At 47.3% G+C, this 18,480-nt stretch overlaps 1 protein-coding gene across 1 annotated transcript in view; it reads right to left on the reverse strand.

Moving 5' to 3' along the window:
* Positions 1-9,371, reverse strand: part of MGLL (monoglyceride lipase) — a 99,528-nt gene extending 90,157 nt beyond the window's left edge. Inside the window, exons 1-2 of the mRNA XM_016197331.2 lie at positions 9,216-9,371; positions 8,934-9,078 (exon numbers count right to left, since the gene is read on the reverse strand). Of these exons, the coding sequence (XP_016052817.1) occupies positions 8,934-9,058 (125 nt within the window). The 5' untranslated portion in view covers positions 9,059-9,078; positions 9,216-9,371. The remainder of the gene's footprint in view (positions 1-8,933; positions 9,079-9,215) is intronic.
* Positions 9,372-18,480: the final 9,109 nt, after the last annotated feature.

An 18,480-nucleotide genomic window follows, 5' to 3' on the forward strand; every position in this document is an offset into this window, starting at 1 on the left:
TCAAAAAGAATTTCACCACCGATGGCTTCCTCATGGCTTTCTTGTTTTGTTTACCTTGTCAACTAAGTACCCAGCATCTATAGAAATTTATCAGGGAGGTTGAAAGCTCACTGAAATGGAACTGACTTTTAACTATTGAGGGGGAAATAACCTAGAGACTGGGGAAAAGCTTGCAACTGGTCATCAAGGGGGAGAGTGGTAAAGGGAAGTTTATGAAGACTGCTATTGTTTTCACTCTAGGTCTTTGTGACTGACAAAGGTGGCAGGAAGTAAGGGATAATGGCAGGTAACAAACAAGCCCAACACAAGATCCTCAGAGCCCACCAGACCAACCATGGAAGTAGCCAAAGAGGCCAAACTAAGTGATAAGAGCCAACACACATATGTCATTTACTGCGTGTCAAGCACTGACCCCTACACCTACTTCTAACCTACACAATCACCCTGGGGGAGAGGTGCTATTATTCCCCATTTTGGAGGTGAGGAAACCAATCCCAAGACTGGTCAAGGAACGTAACCATAGCCTCATGCCTCATCCATACGGGCCTGCTCTGGTCCCAGATGTCCAGTTCCTGGGCCTAAGCTTTTCTCCACTGCACCATTCTGCTTTGCTTCCCAAAGAGAACAGTTTTATCTAAAACATGTCTCTCTGAGATCAACTGAACAGGATAAAAAGAGCAAAACTTCTCAAATGTCTAAAGGCAGCAATTTCCCAATCAGGGCCTTTCAGCTCTAACCCAGGAGGCTGCAAATATCCTGGAGAAACCGACCTGCTTTGGCAAAGAGTTAAACAGAGCAGTTTTCTCCTTGACTTCAAGCTTTCTCTTTACGTTCTTTTCTCCCCTTGCCCCCTTTTTATTTGGGGACCCCTATCTCCTCTGTCACATTCTTCTCTTATTTTCCTAGAGGCCTCTTGGGCTTCTCTTCCTCCTGCAATTTATCCCCTTTCTTCCACCCCATCTCTTGGTCCTCTAGGTAAGTCTCCTGCTGTCTTTGTGAAGTCCACCCACCCTTATCACTCAGCCCCCTTGGTTATCACCTGGTGCCCACACACTTTTAACCACCAAAAACAGAATCACCCAAATGAAGATGTGTCAAAGGGCTCTGGCAGGAGAAAGGCAGCTGGCACATTAAGACCTCTCCAATCCCTGCCCCAAACTGGAAATTTGTTCAGATCCCTACTGGGAAGGGCTAAATTGTGGTTTGGACCCATAAGAAGGTATGGGGAGTAACTCCTGAGAGACAGCATGGAGCAGAAGCAGCACATGGTCAGGAGATTGCCCCTGACCCCAATGCCAGCTCCCTAGGCGACCTCATGCTTACCCTCTGAACCTCAGATTTTCCATTTGTAAAATGACTAAGTTTGGCACAGTGCATTGGGGTTTTGGAGTACCCCTATTTTGAGAGGCTCGTGGAGTCTGTGATCTATTTTCCTTTCCAGAAAAGTGCATCTACCCACAAACCCATTTCAAGAGGTCCACAGACTCTGACCCCCTAAAACTCTCCACCACCAATTTCAGGAAGTCCCTAAACTTAGGGAAAGTTGGTGAATTGTAACTATATCTTAGTGTTCAAGTCTGAGTTTCTTCACCAGAAAAAATCTAGCTCTGTTAGTAACATGCTCACATGCCCCTTTTCTCTTGCTGGAGCAGACTCGTTCAATCGACACATTTATTAAGCTCCAACTGAGAGCTTAATAGACCAAGCACACAACATGTGCACAGAGAAACCAACCACTGGAGAACCTGCATTTTGGTGGGACAAGTGCATCACAATCTCCGTAATCGAAACCTTTCTCTGGGTCATTCATCCCCAACACCTGCTCTCTGGGGGTAGCAATATGAGATGACAGAGGCACAAGTACCTTAGAGGTAGCACAGGTCTAACTTCACAAAGAGAACCTATTAATTCTGCCCCATGCACCCTTCTAAGTATTTCTGTTTTTGAAAACTTGTTCAAGGAAAGGAAGGTCAAATTCCTTTAACCCTAACATTAACAGGATAGAGTTTTCAAAGCCTCTTTCTTTCCTTCTGTTCTCCCTTTCCCTCTTCCTTCCTTCTTCCCTTCTGTCCTTTCCTCCCCGTCTCCCTTCCTCCCCTCCCCTCCCCTCCCCTCCCCTCCCCTCCCCTCCCCTCCCCTCCCCTCCCCTCCCCTCCCCTCCCTTCTCCTCTCCTCCTTCTAGAACGTTGATAGAGCTGTGACTTCATGAAAATCAGTGCGTTTGAACCTTTTCGAGAACGGTGAGGCATGCTTTTTTGTCACTGAACACAGGAGGATTTGTTGGGCACCAAGAGAAGAAACAAAGGGTCAGCAGAGCATGGGAGAGAGGCATGTGCAGAGCCGGCTCTGCATGTGCAGCTGCCAGTGCAGTGGGACGCAGGCACAGCCTCTCCCGCAGCCCTCCCAGCTACACACAGCCCCCCGTTGTCGTTGATGACGCTTTCAAATATGTAGAGAACAATTTCACTCCCAGTGCCGCTCAGGGATCACCGTCAGCATCCCCACACCCACCCCTCATGAACAAGGCTGCGTGAAATGAAAAGAACCTCCTACCAACAAGAACCTTGGATGACCCTAAAATATGGGACAAGGGTCGCCTTGTAATCTCAGCTGTAAAAATCCACACCACTAAAGGCTGTTTTCTCCATTTATACAATATCAATAGTTTGGTTTGCATTCATGGACAAAGTGCATCTGGGATTAAAGATCTAAACCTAAAAGGTGCCAATAAACAGACAATGGTGGACAATGGTTGCTATTCAGGAAGCAGCTTATTTTGCTATTTTTTCCTTAGACTCCACTGCAAAACAAAGCCAGATCTGTATTTGCAGAACATTCTTATAGCAACTGGAAGAAATTATCCCTTAACGAAGCTGTTAGAAAAATCAACTGCAAGAATAGCAGCCGGCCTTTCCTATTACCATCAAAAGATCTTTGCTATTCAAAGTATCTTAAAAAAAAAAAAAAAGAAGAAGAAGAAGCCCAGAAGAGATGCCCTATTTAAAAATAAGGCAGTTCATTCCGCTACAACAAAGGCGGAAGCATCAGAGGGAGAAATAACAGCTTCATACAAGAGAAGAAACTTTTGGAAATTCTGAAAATAGGCAAAAGAGAACTGAGGCACCATTGAAAGGCAGTAATCTGATTAAAAAGAATGTGACATTGCTATAAGATGCACAGCAAGGTCCATTTTCTCAGAGTCTAAGTGTCAATTTCATGAAATAACGCTTATAAGTCAGAGGTACTTAATTTTTGATTCTTGATTGTGGGAAGACATTGTAAGGCATGATTCCTTTCTCCACTTCATTAAAATGAACTTGTCCTTGTCATTCATATTTTATTGGTGACGTGTGAAATGTAATTCAGTTGCTTGGCCATGCTCCCTCTTCCCCCATTTCTCCTACTGGTGTATTCCAGGCCTGCTCCAATAAAGTGTCCCACAGCACTGGGTGGCCCCCCTGAACTCACTGTCAGAGAGCAGCCCTGGCACCTTCAGAGCAGAAGATAATCTAAAGGTGTGTGCTGGGAAGGGGCTTCCCCGGTCCCATGTGTACCCATCACTCAGGAAGACAGCTGAGAGCTTTCCTTCCCTCCCTCCACTGCCCAGCATCACCATACAATCACCTTTCATCTCCCCATCCGCTACAACCACACAGGGCCACTACTGCGCTGTGACTCAGGCCTCTTCACCTGTCCCCTGCATTACTGCAAACATCTCCAACAACCTGATTATCCAAGTAACAAGCCCATGCTCCCCCCAACCCCTGAACATTCCAAGGCCAAGCCTGTAGCTCAGCCTGCAAGAGCCCCCAGGCCGGGCCCCCTCCCACCTGTCTAGCTTCATTCCGTTTCTGCCAGCGCTTTATGCCCAGCAATGCCATGCTGCTGAGGCTCCCTGCTCTGCCACGCCCTTCTCACAGGGGAAATACCATTCAAGGGCACTGGCTGAAAGGATGATTAGGAGCTGACATCTAGCCGACACTTTGCTCACCAAGCCACACACCTGAGGAGTTGTATCTACCCAGATGGGCTCCCTTTTCTAATGTTCACAAATGGTCCGCCTGGCGAAGTGTGGTCCTATCTCTAGGTACTTATCACATCATATGCTAATTATCCATGTGTCCATCTCCCCTCCCACCCCTTGTCAAACACAGTGGTCCTTGGCACGCTCTCCTCACCCTGGTGCCCACTACAATGCCTGGGGCATGTAGACTTCCACAAATAAGCGTTCACTGAACTGACCTGTTGAATGAGAGGGAGACTACCACTGAGCAGGAAGAACAGGGACAGACTCACAACCTGATTAGGAAGTCTCAGAGGGAGGGGAAATTGGGAAACACCCGTCCGATCTATGACAACATTTCCAGAAGGCAGAGGGGATAAAAATTATGCCCAGCCAGATGGTGAGGACTTTGCATCTCCGCGGTCTGGATCCTGTTGGCTGGGACGGGCCCTTATCTTCTGGAGCCCCAGGTGCCACACCCAAGTGGCTGGAGGCTGATGTGAGGAGGATGTTATAAGGGTGGCAGGAAGGGAGAATATTTTTTTAGCATTTAAATATATTCTAGCTTCGGGGATCGGCTTCTCCAGGTAAATCTGCATTGGTGGGAGGAAGTGTCCTGAGAGGGCATTGTCCAAAACTCCAAACACAGATTAGAAAGGCTTCGTGGAGAAAGGGATCGATGGGACCCAGGAAAGGGCAGGGCAGAGGTAGGGGGCCCCCCTCCAGGGGAATAAAGAAAGAGGAGGGGAGCAGGGAGCTGGGCTTACTGACTCTAGACCCACCGACAATGGCCACCAGGACCGATGCCACATCACTCTTGTATAGTCCTTCCCCTGCCGTGTGCCCCACTCCCAGCCCTAACTCCGCATCACCAAGAGGAAAATCGAAACCACAGCAGCAGCAGGCTCTTTCAGGGGCAGGGCAGGCTGGTGGAGCGGGAGATAAGAAGAGGCACCTGTGGTGGGCATGTGGCTGCAGAGTTACTGGAGGGAAAAGCCAGGTTACTGAAGTTGGAGGAAAGAAAGGAAAAGAAGGTGAAGCCAGGAAAGCCTGGGGCTTATGTTCTGGAAGATCTCTGAAAATGCAGGGGAACTTGGAACAAAATGCTAAATGGAACTTTCAAGGATGAGTCACTTGAGATTCTCCAGGAAGGGTGGGAGGGCTCACTTCCCTAGGGGTTTGCATCAGGACATCTGCAGGCGGAGGGGTGGCTGCGTGTTGAAATAGCTCCCTCGGTACACCAGTTGTTCCCCCAAACAGAAGCTACAGAAAGGATGGCTTAACAGCTCCTCAGAGTTGAAAGGCCACCCAGACACAAAGTGCACATGGCATGAGAGAGATATCAGCTTTATAGACAGATGAAGAGCGCCAAAGTATTTATTCGACATCTGTTTCCATAATGTCAGGCCTTAACGATGAACAGAACATGGTCTGGTGCAAGCCTGGAACCGACAATGTTCGGGGTTGCACTTGTATAATCGTAATTTCTATGTGCTCTCCAGCCTTACTGGTCAGGCAGAATCCAGGAAGGACTTTTGGGAAATCAGGTAATCAAATTAAGTATTGTTTCAGCATCCCCCCAACAATGTCATACAGTCAGTCATTCAACATTTGGGACAGAAACACCTTCACTGTCCTGAAAATGACTAAGTAATATTCAGACATTAATTTAAAGCTGTCCTTTAAATGGACTGAGGGACACTTGGTAGACTGAATTTAAAGGTGCTAAATATTACCCAAGGGCACAAGAGCAAACAAAGCAACTCAACCCCGACCTGGGCCAGTCTTCCCTACTCTGCCGATACCATCAGTGAAATTTGTTGAAGAACCAGTATTTCAAATTCCAAAGTGCTGAAGAAATCTCTGTAAGGCAGCCAGTCCCCCAGGGCATCTATAAGATTTTTCGTTTCAGAATGGATACATATTTTTAGTCTATTTCCCACTTTTGATATATTATGAGCAAATGATTAGGGAGAATGAATTATTCTATTACTCTTTACTAACAAAAATATAAGAATTTATCAAGAACGCACTACTTATGAAACAATTAAGAAGAGCAATTGACTTGGAGCCAAAGAAATCTGGACCAAACCCAGTGACTGCTGGCTGGGTCATCTTAGGCCTCTGCTTCTCATCTGTAAAATGGAAATAATAATGATAATATTTGTCTCATAAGTTGATGTAAAAATAAAATAAGATTAGGTCTGTACAGAGTCTAGTCCAGAACATACTTGATACTCAATTACTATGAGATAATTCTGCTATACCTTAAATCTAATGTTTGCTATTACCATAAATAAATACTATTAGATGAGCATAAATTTGCCTTGGTATTGCCAGGTATAAGCTTTAAATCCCTGGTTCACAATGACTAAACCCTAGCCTGGTATATTTAAAACAGCATTGTGCTTAGACATACATTGTAATGACTATCCCAAGAAATACTTGCTTCTTTCTCAGCATCTGGGACTAGGACATAATTTGTTTCCAAAAGCCAGTAAAGCCAGTTTCCCAGCTCCGGCTGACGCCTGTGACCCAGTGTTGCTCTCAGCCAACTTCAGGATGGTCTTGGAGCCCAGCAAGTCCCCTGAGGGCAGAATGTTCTGGCAGTTGCTCTGGGCACGCCCAAGGAGCTGGAGGCAACTTGTTGACCAGAAAACCAACCCAAACTTGTGCCAATTAAGGAAGGAAGGCACAGACCCCTCTGTGTAAGATGGCCCCTGGGGTCTTCTGAGGTCCCAAGGGCCTCTGTGAGAAAGATCTTTTAAACAAGAGCAGCGTGAACAAGTGGAGAGAAGGTGATGTTTGCCTACTTTTCCCCATGCATGGTAGAGTAGGGAAGACCTGGGGCTGAACTGGGGGAAAAGGCCTGAAAGAGATCCCTGGAGGAGATAGGCTGGAGCCAGTGGTGGCCTACAGTCTTCTCCCCATCCTAAAAGCAGCAGGCACCAATGCTGAAATGCAACTGTGGAGATATCCCAGACCATGGGCGAAAGAAGACAACCTACCCAGCAGCTGGAACACAGCAGCTGGTCTCAGTTATCAAGATACAGAGACGCTTTATACCAGTTTTCATAAACCTCTGCCCTGAGGCCCCCTCTGCCTCCCCACAGCTCTAGCTGCCATGATCCCTCCTCTAGCATTGTCTAGCCTCCCCCAAATGCAGCAAGCACAGGGTTAACATCTGTCACCGAAGGGGGCCTCAAGGATTTTCTCATTGGTCTGAGCTGGTTGTGAAACGTTTTAAAGATCCCTGACAGAGGGGGACCCCCAACCCCAAATGGGAGTTTATTAATCTGTATCATCTCCAGTGGGTAGAGGCAGAGCCTCTAGGGGAGTGGTCTCCAGGTGGGCTCTGGAGCTGGGGTCGGGCACCTGGGTGAGAAATGCTGCCTCTGCAACCTTGGCTATCACCTGACCCCCCCAGCCACATTTCTCTTCCAAAGCCCAGGGCCCAACTGCCTCAACTGTCCACCCCATTCTTTATTTCCATCAACATCCGCTCAGATGCAAACACTGACTTCCAAGTACCAGCTCTGCTTAAACTATTGGGTTGCCGTCTCTAACTGGAACAGAAGTGAAGCAGCAGAGAGCTCCCCGCAGTGCAGCATCAGCCGGGAGACTGTGAAAACCACTCACAGCCAGCCTTTCGCGGCCCACTCGCCTGCCACCCAGGCCCCACTGGAGGACTGAGGCCCTCTTTCTTTCACGGACCTCAAACCAGGACAACCTCCCACTTCAACCAAGAAAGCCCCCTAAGTCTGAGATTCGGACATTAAAAACTTCTACTTTCACTTATCTGTCCTCTTTTTGTGTATTGTAAAATAACTCACCATTTACCATTAAGTTGTTAGAAATTAAACCAAGAATATGTAATTCTACAGCCAGTTAAGTCAGTGGAGAAGAAATCAGAATGGAGCATAAAAATAATGCTTGCCAACCCTCCCTCCCTCCCTCCATCTGACACATACGCATGTACAGGCATACACCCTCCTCTAGAGGAGATCTTTAAGAAAGATATTGCCAGAGCTGTTAGGCACTGTTAACAGTCCATTGCGACAGCCAGATTGTATAGCTGCATTGAAGCTATGAATTTGTTAGATCCTTGAAAAGTCCTTATCTCTGGCTTTTTAATGTGCAGCTCCTTGAATTATACACCTTGTTGAAGATACAGGAGACATTTTATGGCTGTGCTGGGGTTAGGTGATGACTGAAACGCAAAGGGAGACATAACCACACCATACTATGCCCTCTAGGAAACAAGAGGCCTAGGAAGGATCAGGTAAAATGTCCATGCAGCAGAGACTATTCACTCATCACTAGGCCAGTTGGTTACCACAAATAATTTCTTTCCCTGCGCAACACAACCAAGCAGGGTTGTCCCCGTTTCATACAAGAGGAGAAGAGCAGCAGGAGACCAGCTGTCTTGTTGTGTATAGTCGTAATCCTGTTTCTAATAGCAAGAGAATCCTGGATGGAAAAATATACAGAGTAACTGAGCTGGCAGGAAATCAGAAGAAAATATCCTGAGCCCTTGCTTCCAAGTTAAGGTATGATACCTTCTAAAGCTCATAATCAAACAGGAAAAGAGATCAAAGGTTACTAAATATAATTTTGATTTTCTTGTCTGATTAGGTGGTTTTCTGTAATGGTTGGGTTTGATTTTAAAGACATGCCTGTACAACAGGAAATCAACTCCAGTACAAAAAATAAAGTCATGTGGAATTTCTGAAAACTGCCATACGGTAGAATCCCTACGCTAGTTGTTAGAATGAAAATAAAGTATAAATCTCAGCTCTGTGAGCATGGCTGAGCCTAATGTTAATGTGGCGTGTGAGGCAGATCATGGAGACAGTGGCCGCATGGGTGACGCTGGATGGAGAGAGAGGAGTTAGGTGTGAAGGTATCCAAGCATCTTGGGAAGACTTACTTGGGGGTACGGCTGGGTTTCCAGTACCTGCAGAAGAGGTACTGTCCGTCAGCATTGACCAAATGAGGGAGGTCTTGGTACGGAACACTTTGCGGGGTCCGCCTGGGAGAACTTTCCTCTGGCATTCTGGAAGGATCTCCAAGTCCTTGGAAGAAAGGACGACACATACAGAGTCAGAAACACGGCAAAAACAGAGACGTAGGGGAGAAAAGCCTTGTCAGTAACATTTTTTTTTAAAGCAGCTTTTAAAAACTCCATTTCAAAGATTTAAAAAATACATACATTTTTTGCAATCTCTCCAACACTGAAAAGTCCCATTTGTTCTTAAGAAAAGCTGACTTTATTTTTTAAGTGCCTCATTACAGCTTTCCCCTTCTTCCCATCTGTGTTTATTTTAAATCATTTCAGGAAACTTCGTCTTAAAGACTATTTTAGCTGTAATCAAGTGGAAATTATAGTTAGCTCTCTGGGTATAAAGCCCCAGCTGCAAGAAGACACAGCCATCTTCAAATTCCCCAGGAAGTTTCAAGGGGGCAGGATAATGGATGATGGTGCTCCCATTAATTCCTCCTGTCTGAAATTCCAAAACTGCCGGGTGGACGAACCTGTTTCCATCATTTCCTGGGTTTTGCATTCCACAAGCACGGCCAGCCTTGAGAATTAGAGCCGGGCAGCTAGGGGCTGGGCGGGCAAGGGCTGGGCAGATAAGGGCTGTGCCCTCATCGCCGCGGTCACCGCCCCCGGCAGAAGCGGCTGGAGCCCCTGGCCCCTGCCCTGCGCCCTGCCCCCAAATCCTGCCTTTGAGGCTTTAGGGTGCCGAGCCGGCAGCCTGCTTCCAGCTCTCACTGACAAGTTCTCGGAGGCTCCCCTCCCTTCCCAGGGCGGGGAACAGGAGCCTGCGAGCCTCCACTACTAGTTCATGTCATCACTTTTCCTAAACAAATCGCCGAAGGGGCTCGGAGAAGGGAGGGGCTGGGAGCCCAGCACCCACTGCCTGGAAAACTGGGAAACGCTCTGCGCACTCCGAGGCAGCTCGCACACGCACAAATGCGGGTCCCCGAGGGAAAGTCACCCCCGCGGTTCCTGACAAACTTTGCTTCTGCCTGTCTCCGACAGCACGGGGCATGGGGTCCAGCAGCTGTCACTGGAAAGACCACGGGGAAAACCTGGCGACTTCACCCGGGTGTCTGCGCGGGGTCCGCGGGGACTCGGAAGATGGAGTTGACGCGGACAAGTTCGTTTGGGGGCTGGCGCGAGCGAGCGCGGAGGGCGCGCGCACTCCCGCGCGCACACACAGACACGCGCGCGCGCCCAGTTGCGCACACACGCGCGCGCACAAGAGGGTGCGGGAGCCCACGCCCAGCGGGCCAGGGACCCCGAAGCTGCTCCCCACCCCTGCTGATGGCACTTGCAGGCTGGGGCGGGGACCAGGAGGCAGTTACCGGGGCACGAGCGCCGCTGTCGCGTTCCGGAGCGCTGCGGGTCCTAGTCTGCGGCGGGCCAGGGTAGGGCCGAGCTGCGTGCCGCCGGCTCCGTGGCTACAGGGTGCGGCGTCCGAGCCGCCACTTTATCCCTGGGCTGGCTCGCGGTGGGGGCGGCCCGCGGTGGGTGGGGACGCGGAGACTGACAGGCGGCGCGCGGGGAGGCGGCGCCCAGGGCCCACGTGTGCCTGGCCTGCGGGGAAGAGCGGGGGCGCATTCGTGGACTCGGCCACGCGCTCCTCGCGTCTGCCTCGGGGGCTTCCCCGCTCCAAGGTAGCTGCCGGGAGACTGTCAGGGGTCCCGGAACGGAGCTGGACTCTCTGGAGCCTCAGCTCTGGAGGACACGCCACACCCAGGCGCGCATATACACCATGCACGTAGGCAGACCCACACACATAGGGACACACGTACACCACACACACAGTGTATACAGATAACACACAGACCCACACACAGAGACCACAGGTACAGACACAGACAACACACTGGGACACATATCAGATGCACACAAACACACATACCACGTGCATGCACACAGACCTCCCCACAGATAAACAGACATACACATTATACACAGACAGACGCAGAATACACCACACACAGAGACACACAGCACATACACATTCAATACACAAGGAAAGACACATGGCATCCCCAGAGACACACAAACCCACATAGACACACATAGAGAGGAACATGGACACAAAGAGACACACTCAGATAGAGACACCCCGCACAGATACAAGAGACACACAGACATATCCAGGTATGCACACATGTCAACCACATATAGGCAGACACACTCATATCACACACACACGTATACTGTCCACAGCCACAGAGAGTCACACACAGTCAGGCACACAAAAAGCTGGTGCTGGGGCCGTGCACAATCCCCAGGAACTAGGGCAGAGGTCCACTGGCCTTCCCCATCTGCAGCAACTCTCCCTCTGCCCCAGGAGTCAGGCCCCCAAACAAACTCTCTGGTGCCTCCACACAGGCCAGGGGAAGGTCTGAAAGCTGTCTGGGACAATTGGCAATGTAGGTTGGGAGGGCACAGAAAGGAGCACTGGACTTAGAGTCCAGATCCCCTGGGCTGATCTCTTCACTTGAAACTCAGGAGTGACACTACCTATGTCCGAAGGAGTGTGACACACATCCCTTGCTCACACTGACCTCAGCAGGCCTTTATATCCTTCCATCTTTCACAGAAATACTTTACACCATAGTAGCGCTGGAAAGAACTGTTGTCCTTCAGAAACGGCTATTTCAACATCACACCGTGCAGAGGCGCCCTGGCTTAGAGCCTGCAATCTAACAAGAAATAAAACAATAGCTTTTGAAAGCAGCTTAGAACATTTTCAAGCATTATTTCGTCAAGTACTTTTTAGCCCCACCATCTTTTTTCTTCTCCCTTTGGACTCTAATGATACGAATATTAGATCTTCCATTACAGTCCTATAGGTTCCTGAGGCTTTGTTCAATTTTTTTCCAGTCTATTTTCTCTCTGTTGTCCAGATTGGGTAATTCCTACTGTCCTATCTTCCAATTTACTGATTCTTTCCTCTGTCCCCATCATTCTGCCTTTGAACCCACCCACTGAGCTTTTAATTCAGTTGTTGTATTTTTCAGTTCTAAAATTTCCATTTGGGTCATCTTTAGCTTTTCTATTCCTCTGCTGAGACTTCCTATTTTTCCTTAGTTTCAGGCATGTTCCTAATTGCTCACTGAAGCATTTTTATCATGGTTGCTTTAAAATCTCTGTTCCTTCTGTTGGCATCTATTCATTTTTTTAAATTCAATTTTAGATCTCTCTGGTTCTTGGTAAGATGTGTGATTTTCTGTTGAAATCTGGACATTTTTGTGTTATGTTGTGAGACTCTGGGTCTTATTTAAACCTTCAGTTTTAGCTGGCCCCTTCTGCTCCAGGCCTGGCGTTGGGGGTCAGGATGGGAGGGCTGCCTCATTGCTCCCAGGTGAAAGTAGAAGCCTAGGTCTCCCATTCAACCTATGTGGGTGTGGGCCATATGATGTTTGACTGCTGTAGAAAGGTTAATATCTGAAAGTTTTCTGTTGTGTTCAGCTCTCCCTATCTTGGTCCTTTGGTTGGAAAGAGCGGGCTTTTGTGGGGTATTGTCTGTTCTGCCCCCATGGCATTTCTGGGTTGCTGGTTTCTTCAGCTCCAAGTCTGGAATATATATGAGGCAAAACAAAACCCAGGGAACTCACCACCACATCCTTTCTTGGGTCCCAAGATCTCAGACTGGTCTGCCTTTTCTCTCTAATTTTTCACAATCTCCTTATGCTTGTTTTATATATAATGCCCAGGACTTTTAGTTTTATTTAGCAAGAGCAATAAGGACAAGCACATTCCCTCCACCCTTGCAGATGCAGAAGTTTGGCTATTTATTTTGGTCGTCCCTGCCTGCCAGTGACCATAGTCACCTCAGTGACCTCCATCCCAGTTGCTCTAGACAGGACTACTCTGGGTACGGTGATCTGCAATAAAAGTGCTCATGGGCAGGATCTGTCCCCACCACCCAGGATGAAAAGGCAGGATGGCAATTCAAGTAAAAATGGCATCTTTCGGCCCTCCACAACTGTTCTTATGTGGCCTTCCAGAGTTGCTCTGAGGCTTGAGGAGAATAGATCATGCTGAGATACCAGTGAGGAGGAAAGGAGACAGTAAGATAACCAAGAGTTTCTATCATTAGCAATTTTAGCACGTGTGCGTTAACCTCTACACTTTCTGCAACTGCAGAAATTGTAGCTCTTGTCCACTCCAATTATAAATCACTCCTGGTGGAAAAGGGGGAGAGCTTGGATATGGAGATGGTATTTAAAGTGAATGACAAAGAAGTAAGATTTTGTACAATCAAACTTAGAAAATTGAGCCAAAATACCTAAGACTCAGAAATATGCTCCCCCAACTAGCTGTATAACATTTCAGAGAGTTACTGTACCTGGCTGACCTGCCTCCCTGCCTGATACAGGGGAATATGAACGCCCCTCCAGACCTTGGCCAAGATCAGTTGAGACCATGTCTGTGGGGGACTCAGCACACCCCCGGGCGGCAGTTAGCTCACACTAAATCAAGGTGGCAGCTTGGTGGCCATGATGTCAAATCTGACCTAAGAAAAAGTACTTATTGTGTGATAAAATTTTAATGTGAATTTTAAAAATTGGTGATTTTACATGCAAATCCCGATTCCCAGCTCTTCTTGAATTGTGGAGAGATAGGAACACTCAGTGCCAGGGTGTGGACTGTGTTGAGCATGAGGGGCTTATAGAGGAAGATGAGTTTGTGGATCTGGAACCAAAGAGGGAGGTCAGGCTGGAGACAGGAGTTGGCCCAGAAACAGTTCCTGCATCCGAAGGAGAGGGTGCCCTCACCCTAGGAGAGTGGGCAAGTAAAGGTGTGGCTTGGCCACCTATGTACTGCGTCTGGCCAGCAGACGGCTTAGCTTGAGCTACACAGTGCTTCCAAAATAATTGAGTTAGTAGTCGACATTTAAAAATCACATTTCATGTAACAGTGCTGGTTTTTAAATTTCCTCTGAAAGGTCACTGGCAATGAGGGGCCACTTTTGTGCCTGGCATTGGTCTGCACTGTGGCTGGGTGGAGGCTGCCCCCTTCAGGAGGTATCTGCATCTGTTCATCTGCCCACACCTCTGCCCTGCCCACCTCCAAAAAGACTAATCTTTGGGTTTCTGGTTTGTTTTACTGGTTTGGAACATGAAGGAGGGAAAGTAGGTTTTGATGATGGTGGGCAAGGTGTAATTCTAGACTTTTTGAGTTCAACAAGACATCCAACTAGAGGCATGGTGGGCAATAGCAGGTGCAGTGTGAGACTAAGGATGGAGATAAAAGTTGAGAAGTAATTGGTGATTGATGTCATGGGAATGAATTAGATTGCCCAAGACATGGTCCTAGGAGAGATCCTTGCGAGGACAAGGGGAAGGAGGAAAGGGAGGAGGGGAGTTTTCAAAGGTGATGGAGACAGGAGGAAGCCTGGAAGGTGTGATTTCATGTAATCCAAAGGCACAGCATGTTGTAAGAAGAGAGGGCTAACAAAATCTAACGCTATCCAGAAGTCGAACGAGCACTAAGACGCCTCCAACAGATTTAATAAGAAGGAGGTCATTTGTGACCTTGGGGAGAACCCAGTTCATGGATTAATCAGGCCAGAGGACAACCTGCTCTGAGTTATAAAGTGAGTGAAAAATAAGTGGCCACAGCAAGTGTAGACACCTCCTCAAGACATTCTCTGTCAAGAGGAGGCAGTAGAGAATGGTGGCGAAGTCTATGGATTTTGGAGCCAGACAGCCTTCATTTAAGTCCTGGCTCTGCTGACTATGATTTCATGGATCTTGGGCCGTTGATGTACGTTCTTTATGCCTCTGTAGCACAGGTGAACGACTTAGCTCAATGCCTGGCACCTGGTAGGTAGAATGCGGTAATGTTTCCCCATTATTAAGTTAAAGTAATACATACATGTGTTCAAAATTCCAATGAGAACTAAAAATTTAATAGTGAATTGTGAGTCTCCTTCCTATTCTGTGCCCTGGTGCCTGTCCACAGAGGCAACCAGTCCTGCGGATTCTTGTGTGGCCTTCCAGAGGTGCTCTGAGGGTTGAGGAGAGTGGGTCATGCTGGAAACACCTACGCGGAGGGTGGGAGGAAATAAGATGAAAGCTCATCAGAGGGGAGTGAGAATAGCTGAATTTCTAGTGGCTCCATGCTGCTGGGGGCCTGAAGAGGCAGGACCAGACTGTTGAGTGACAGTGTCATGGACAGAGCTTGAGAAATATTTCCTCAGCAGGATATGAGGTTTGCTGTATCATTGGCCTTAGCGAATACCCTATCTGTCCCCAGGCCATTTGCATTGTGCTGTTGCAGCTCCTTCCATCAAGAAATGGAGTCTACTTTCCCTGGCCTTGAATCTGGGCTGGCGCCGTGACTTGCTGTGGCCAACAGAATGTGGTGGAAATGACACTATGCCCAGTCCAACCTAGGCGTCTAAGGCCTGACATGCTTCCTTTCTCTCTCACTTTCCTCGCTATATGAGCCGGCCTGACCAACTTGATGGAGCAATGGCTAAGGCACAAGGATGTTGAGACACGTGGAGGAAGCTGAGGCTCCCTAGCAGACAAGAGGCCAACTTCCATGTGCTCTGCTGACCTGTAGTTGCTGACAGACATCTGAGACCCACCCAGTTGAGCCCAGTCCCAAACTGATGACGCACAGCATCACGAACTAAATAAATGCTTGTTGTTTTAAGCCACTCAGTTTTGGAGGGGCTTGTTATGCAGCAGTAGCTAACTGATGCAGCAGGCCACCAGTACATTTGCTATCTTACAACTTCGAGTTATCCTTTCTCTTTACAATAGCTAGATTTGGAAGCCCAAGTTTCCATCAGTACATGAGTGGATAAAAAAGCTATGGTACATTTACACCATGGAATACTTCTCTGCCATAAAAAAAAGGAAATCTTACCTTTTGAGACAGCACAGATGGACCTGGAGAGCATTATGCTAAGTGAAATAAGCCAGTCAAAGAAAGACAAGTACCAAATGATTTCATTTATATGTGGAATCTAATGAACAAAATAAACTAACAAACAAAATAGAAACAGACTCATACAGAGAACAGACTGAAGGGAGGGGAGTTGCAGGGCCAGGTGAAAAAAGTGAAGAGATTAACAAAATAAACCATTCATAGACTCAGACAACAGTATGGTGATTACCAGAGGGAAAGAGAGGTGGGGGGAGGTAGGGGAAGGTATAGGGCGGCTAAAGGGTAATGGAATGAAATGACTTTGGGTGGTGAACACAGAATACAATATACAGATGATGTATTATAGAATTGTACACCTGAAACCTATGTAATTTTATTAACCAATGTCACCCCAATAAATTCAATAAAAAAGAAAAAAAAACAAGTTATCCTTCCTCCATAATCACTGTGGGACCTGGGAGAAGGAATTCAACAGTTTAAAAAAATCAAACATTTTTAAAAATCAAAAAAAAGAATTTACAAATGACAAATAGAACAAACAAATTAAGAGGATGCACTCAATGCTGTGACTAAAAAGGTCATAAATATTCTTAACGTTGCTATGATAGGGTATATCGATTCTGTTGTTTTGTCTTATCAAAATGTATTTATAATTTTCCCCAAATCATTTCTGCTTGGCCCCCTTTCCTTATTTTTTCCACAGAGTCTCAGGTTTCTTCTTTGTAAATTCTCCCTGCGTAGGAGATTTGGGGCCACTGAGGTTCATGATTGAGAAAGAACTGCTGGGTATTAAATTCAAGTGTAAGTTCTAAAATGTGTGTGGATGCAGAAAAGCCCCTGAGAGTTGGCTCAGCCCTCCACTGACTCTTCCATGAGGCCATGGTTGCAAAAGTCACTGGAAACAACTGTACCAAAAGGACAGGTATCAAAGGCGCCTTTCTGCCTTTCCTTGGCCTCTCAGAGTCATGCACGAAAGACAAAACAGTGGGTTTTGAATCCTTTTTCTGTGGTCCCTGCAGAAGTTACATCAGTTAGAGTCAAAAAGGAAGTAAATTAACAGGTGCTGTACGGGCACTGCTGTATCATCGGCGGACTCTGTGCATGGGCTCCAACGTGGAATTTCACAGCTGAGGAAACGGCACCTGTCCCCTTACTTGCCCAAGGCCAGGCCTCGGGAAGTGGCAGAACCCAGCCTTGAGTCCCATCTGTCTGCCTGCTGTGCTGTCTCCTTTCCTACAGACTGGTGTGTAAACTGAGGTTGCTGGGGAAATGCATGCAGGTGTCTAACATCCAGGGAATTAAATCCCACTCAGCTTCACCCAACCGGTGTGGCTCAGCAGTTGAGCATCCACCTATGATCCAGGAGATTGGGGTTTGATTCCCGGTCAGGGCACATGCGTGAGTTGTGGGTTCGATCCCCATTCGGGGCATGCAGGAGGCAGCCGATCAATGACTCATCATTGATGTTTCTCTCTCTCTCTCCCTACCTCTCTCTGAAATCAATAAAGATATATTTTTTTAAAAATCACACTCAGTTTCACTGTGAGAAAGTCTTCTCTTTCACCTTTCTGATGAGTAAAAGGCAAAGCCTTCATGAGGGTTTACGGATTTGTAATACTCTCCACTTGCTCACCCCCATTTAATAGAGGCGGCCACGCGTCACTAGGCTTAAACCACTTGGCTTTGTTCTCCTTCATTTATTTGTAGGGTTACCTTCAATTTGTGGCGAGTGTTCATTTCCTATTGAAAGAAACCTTTTAAAATAAATTAATTGAAGTTTAAAACATGGGTTGATTTAAAGAAAGAGATTAAATAAATAACAGAGTACATGGGACATTGATCTGGAAAAGTCATAATGTCAGTGGTGTGGCCACAATTGGGTTTGAGGACATGCAGGGGGTGAGGGATGGTGGGAGAGGTGGCCCCCGCACCCTTGCAGTAGAATTTCCTGGGTCAGGCTCCTTCCATTCCAGCTGATATTTCCCTTCAGGGCTTCAGCTTCCTGTGGGTCAGGGAAAGGACTGGCCCAGATGGTCTCCCAGGGTTCTCCCAGCTCTCAGAAACAATCACTCTGCGGGTGGCTATTTTTGCTCTGCAGTCAAGCACCAGGACCAGGCCTATTGGGAAAGGCCATTAAGTACAATCAAATCTACAAAGATGAAAACACAGGTTCCCACCCACATACTACCTTCTTTAAATGCATTTGGCAATTCCAGAATGTCAGCAATTAGTAACTAGGCCCAATCATTATAATGAGATTTGCCCTCAGTGGTAAAGAAAAAACTCTTCCACTGACTAACCTGGTTAATGGAGCAGTTAAAAGTTATACATGCTGAAAAATATTCCATTGGGGTCATTGTAAATGTAAATAAAATGGACTCCGCTAGCAGGTAAGAGTGGTGGGTCATACACGTGTATCTTCCTATTTTACTTTTTGAAAAACATTTTTCAACTTCTCTTGAAATAGGTGCACTGACCTAACACTAGAGCTTGGCCTTTGAAGGCAAATGAGGCAGTGGTTATGTTTAGGCAGGGAAAGTCCCATGAG

The sequence above is a fragment of the Miniopterus natalensis genome, chromosome 7, assembly GCF_054644295.1.
Source record: "Miniopterus natalensis isolate mMinNat1 chromosome 7, mMinNat1.hap1, whole genome shotgun sequence".
NCBI lineage: Eukaryota > Metazoa > Chordata > Mammalia > Chiroptera > Miniopteridae > Miniopterus > Miniopterus natalensis.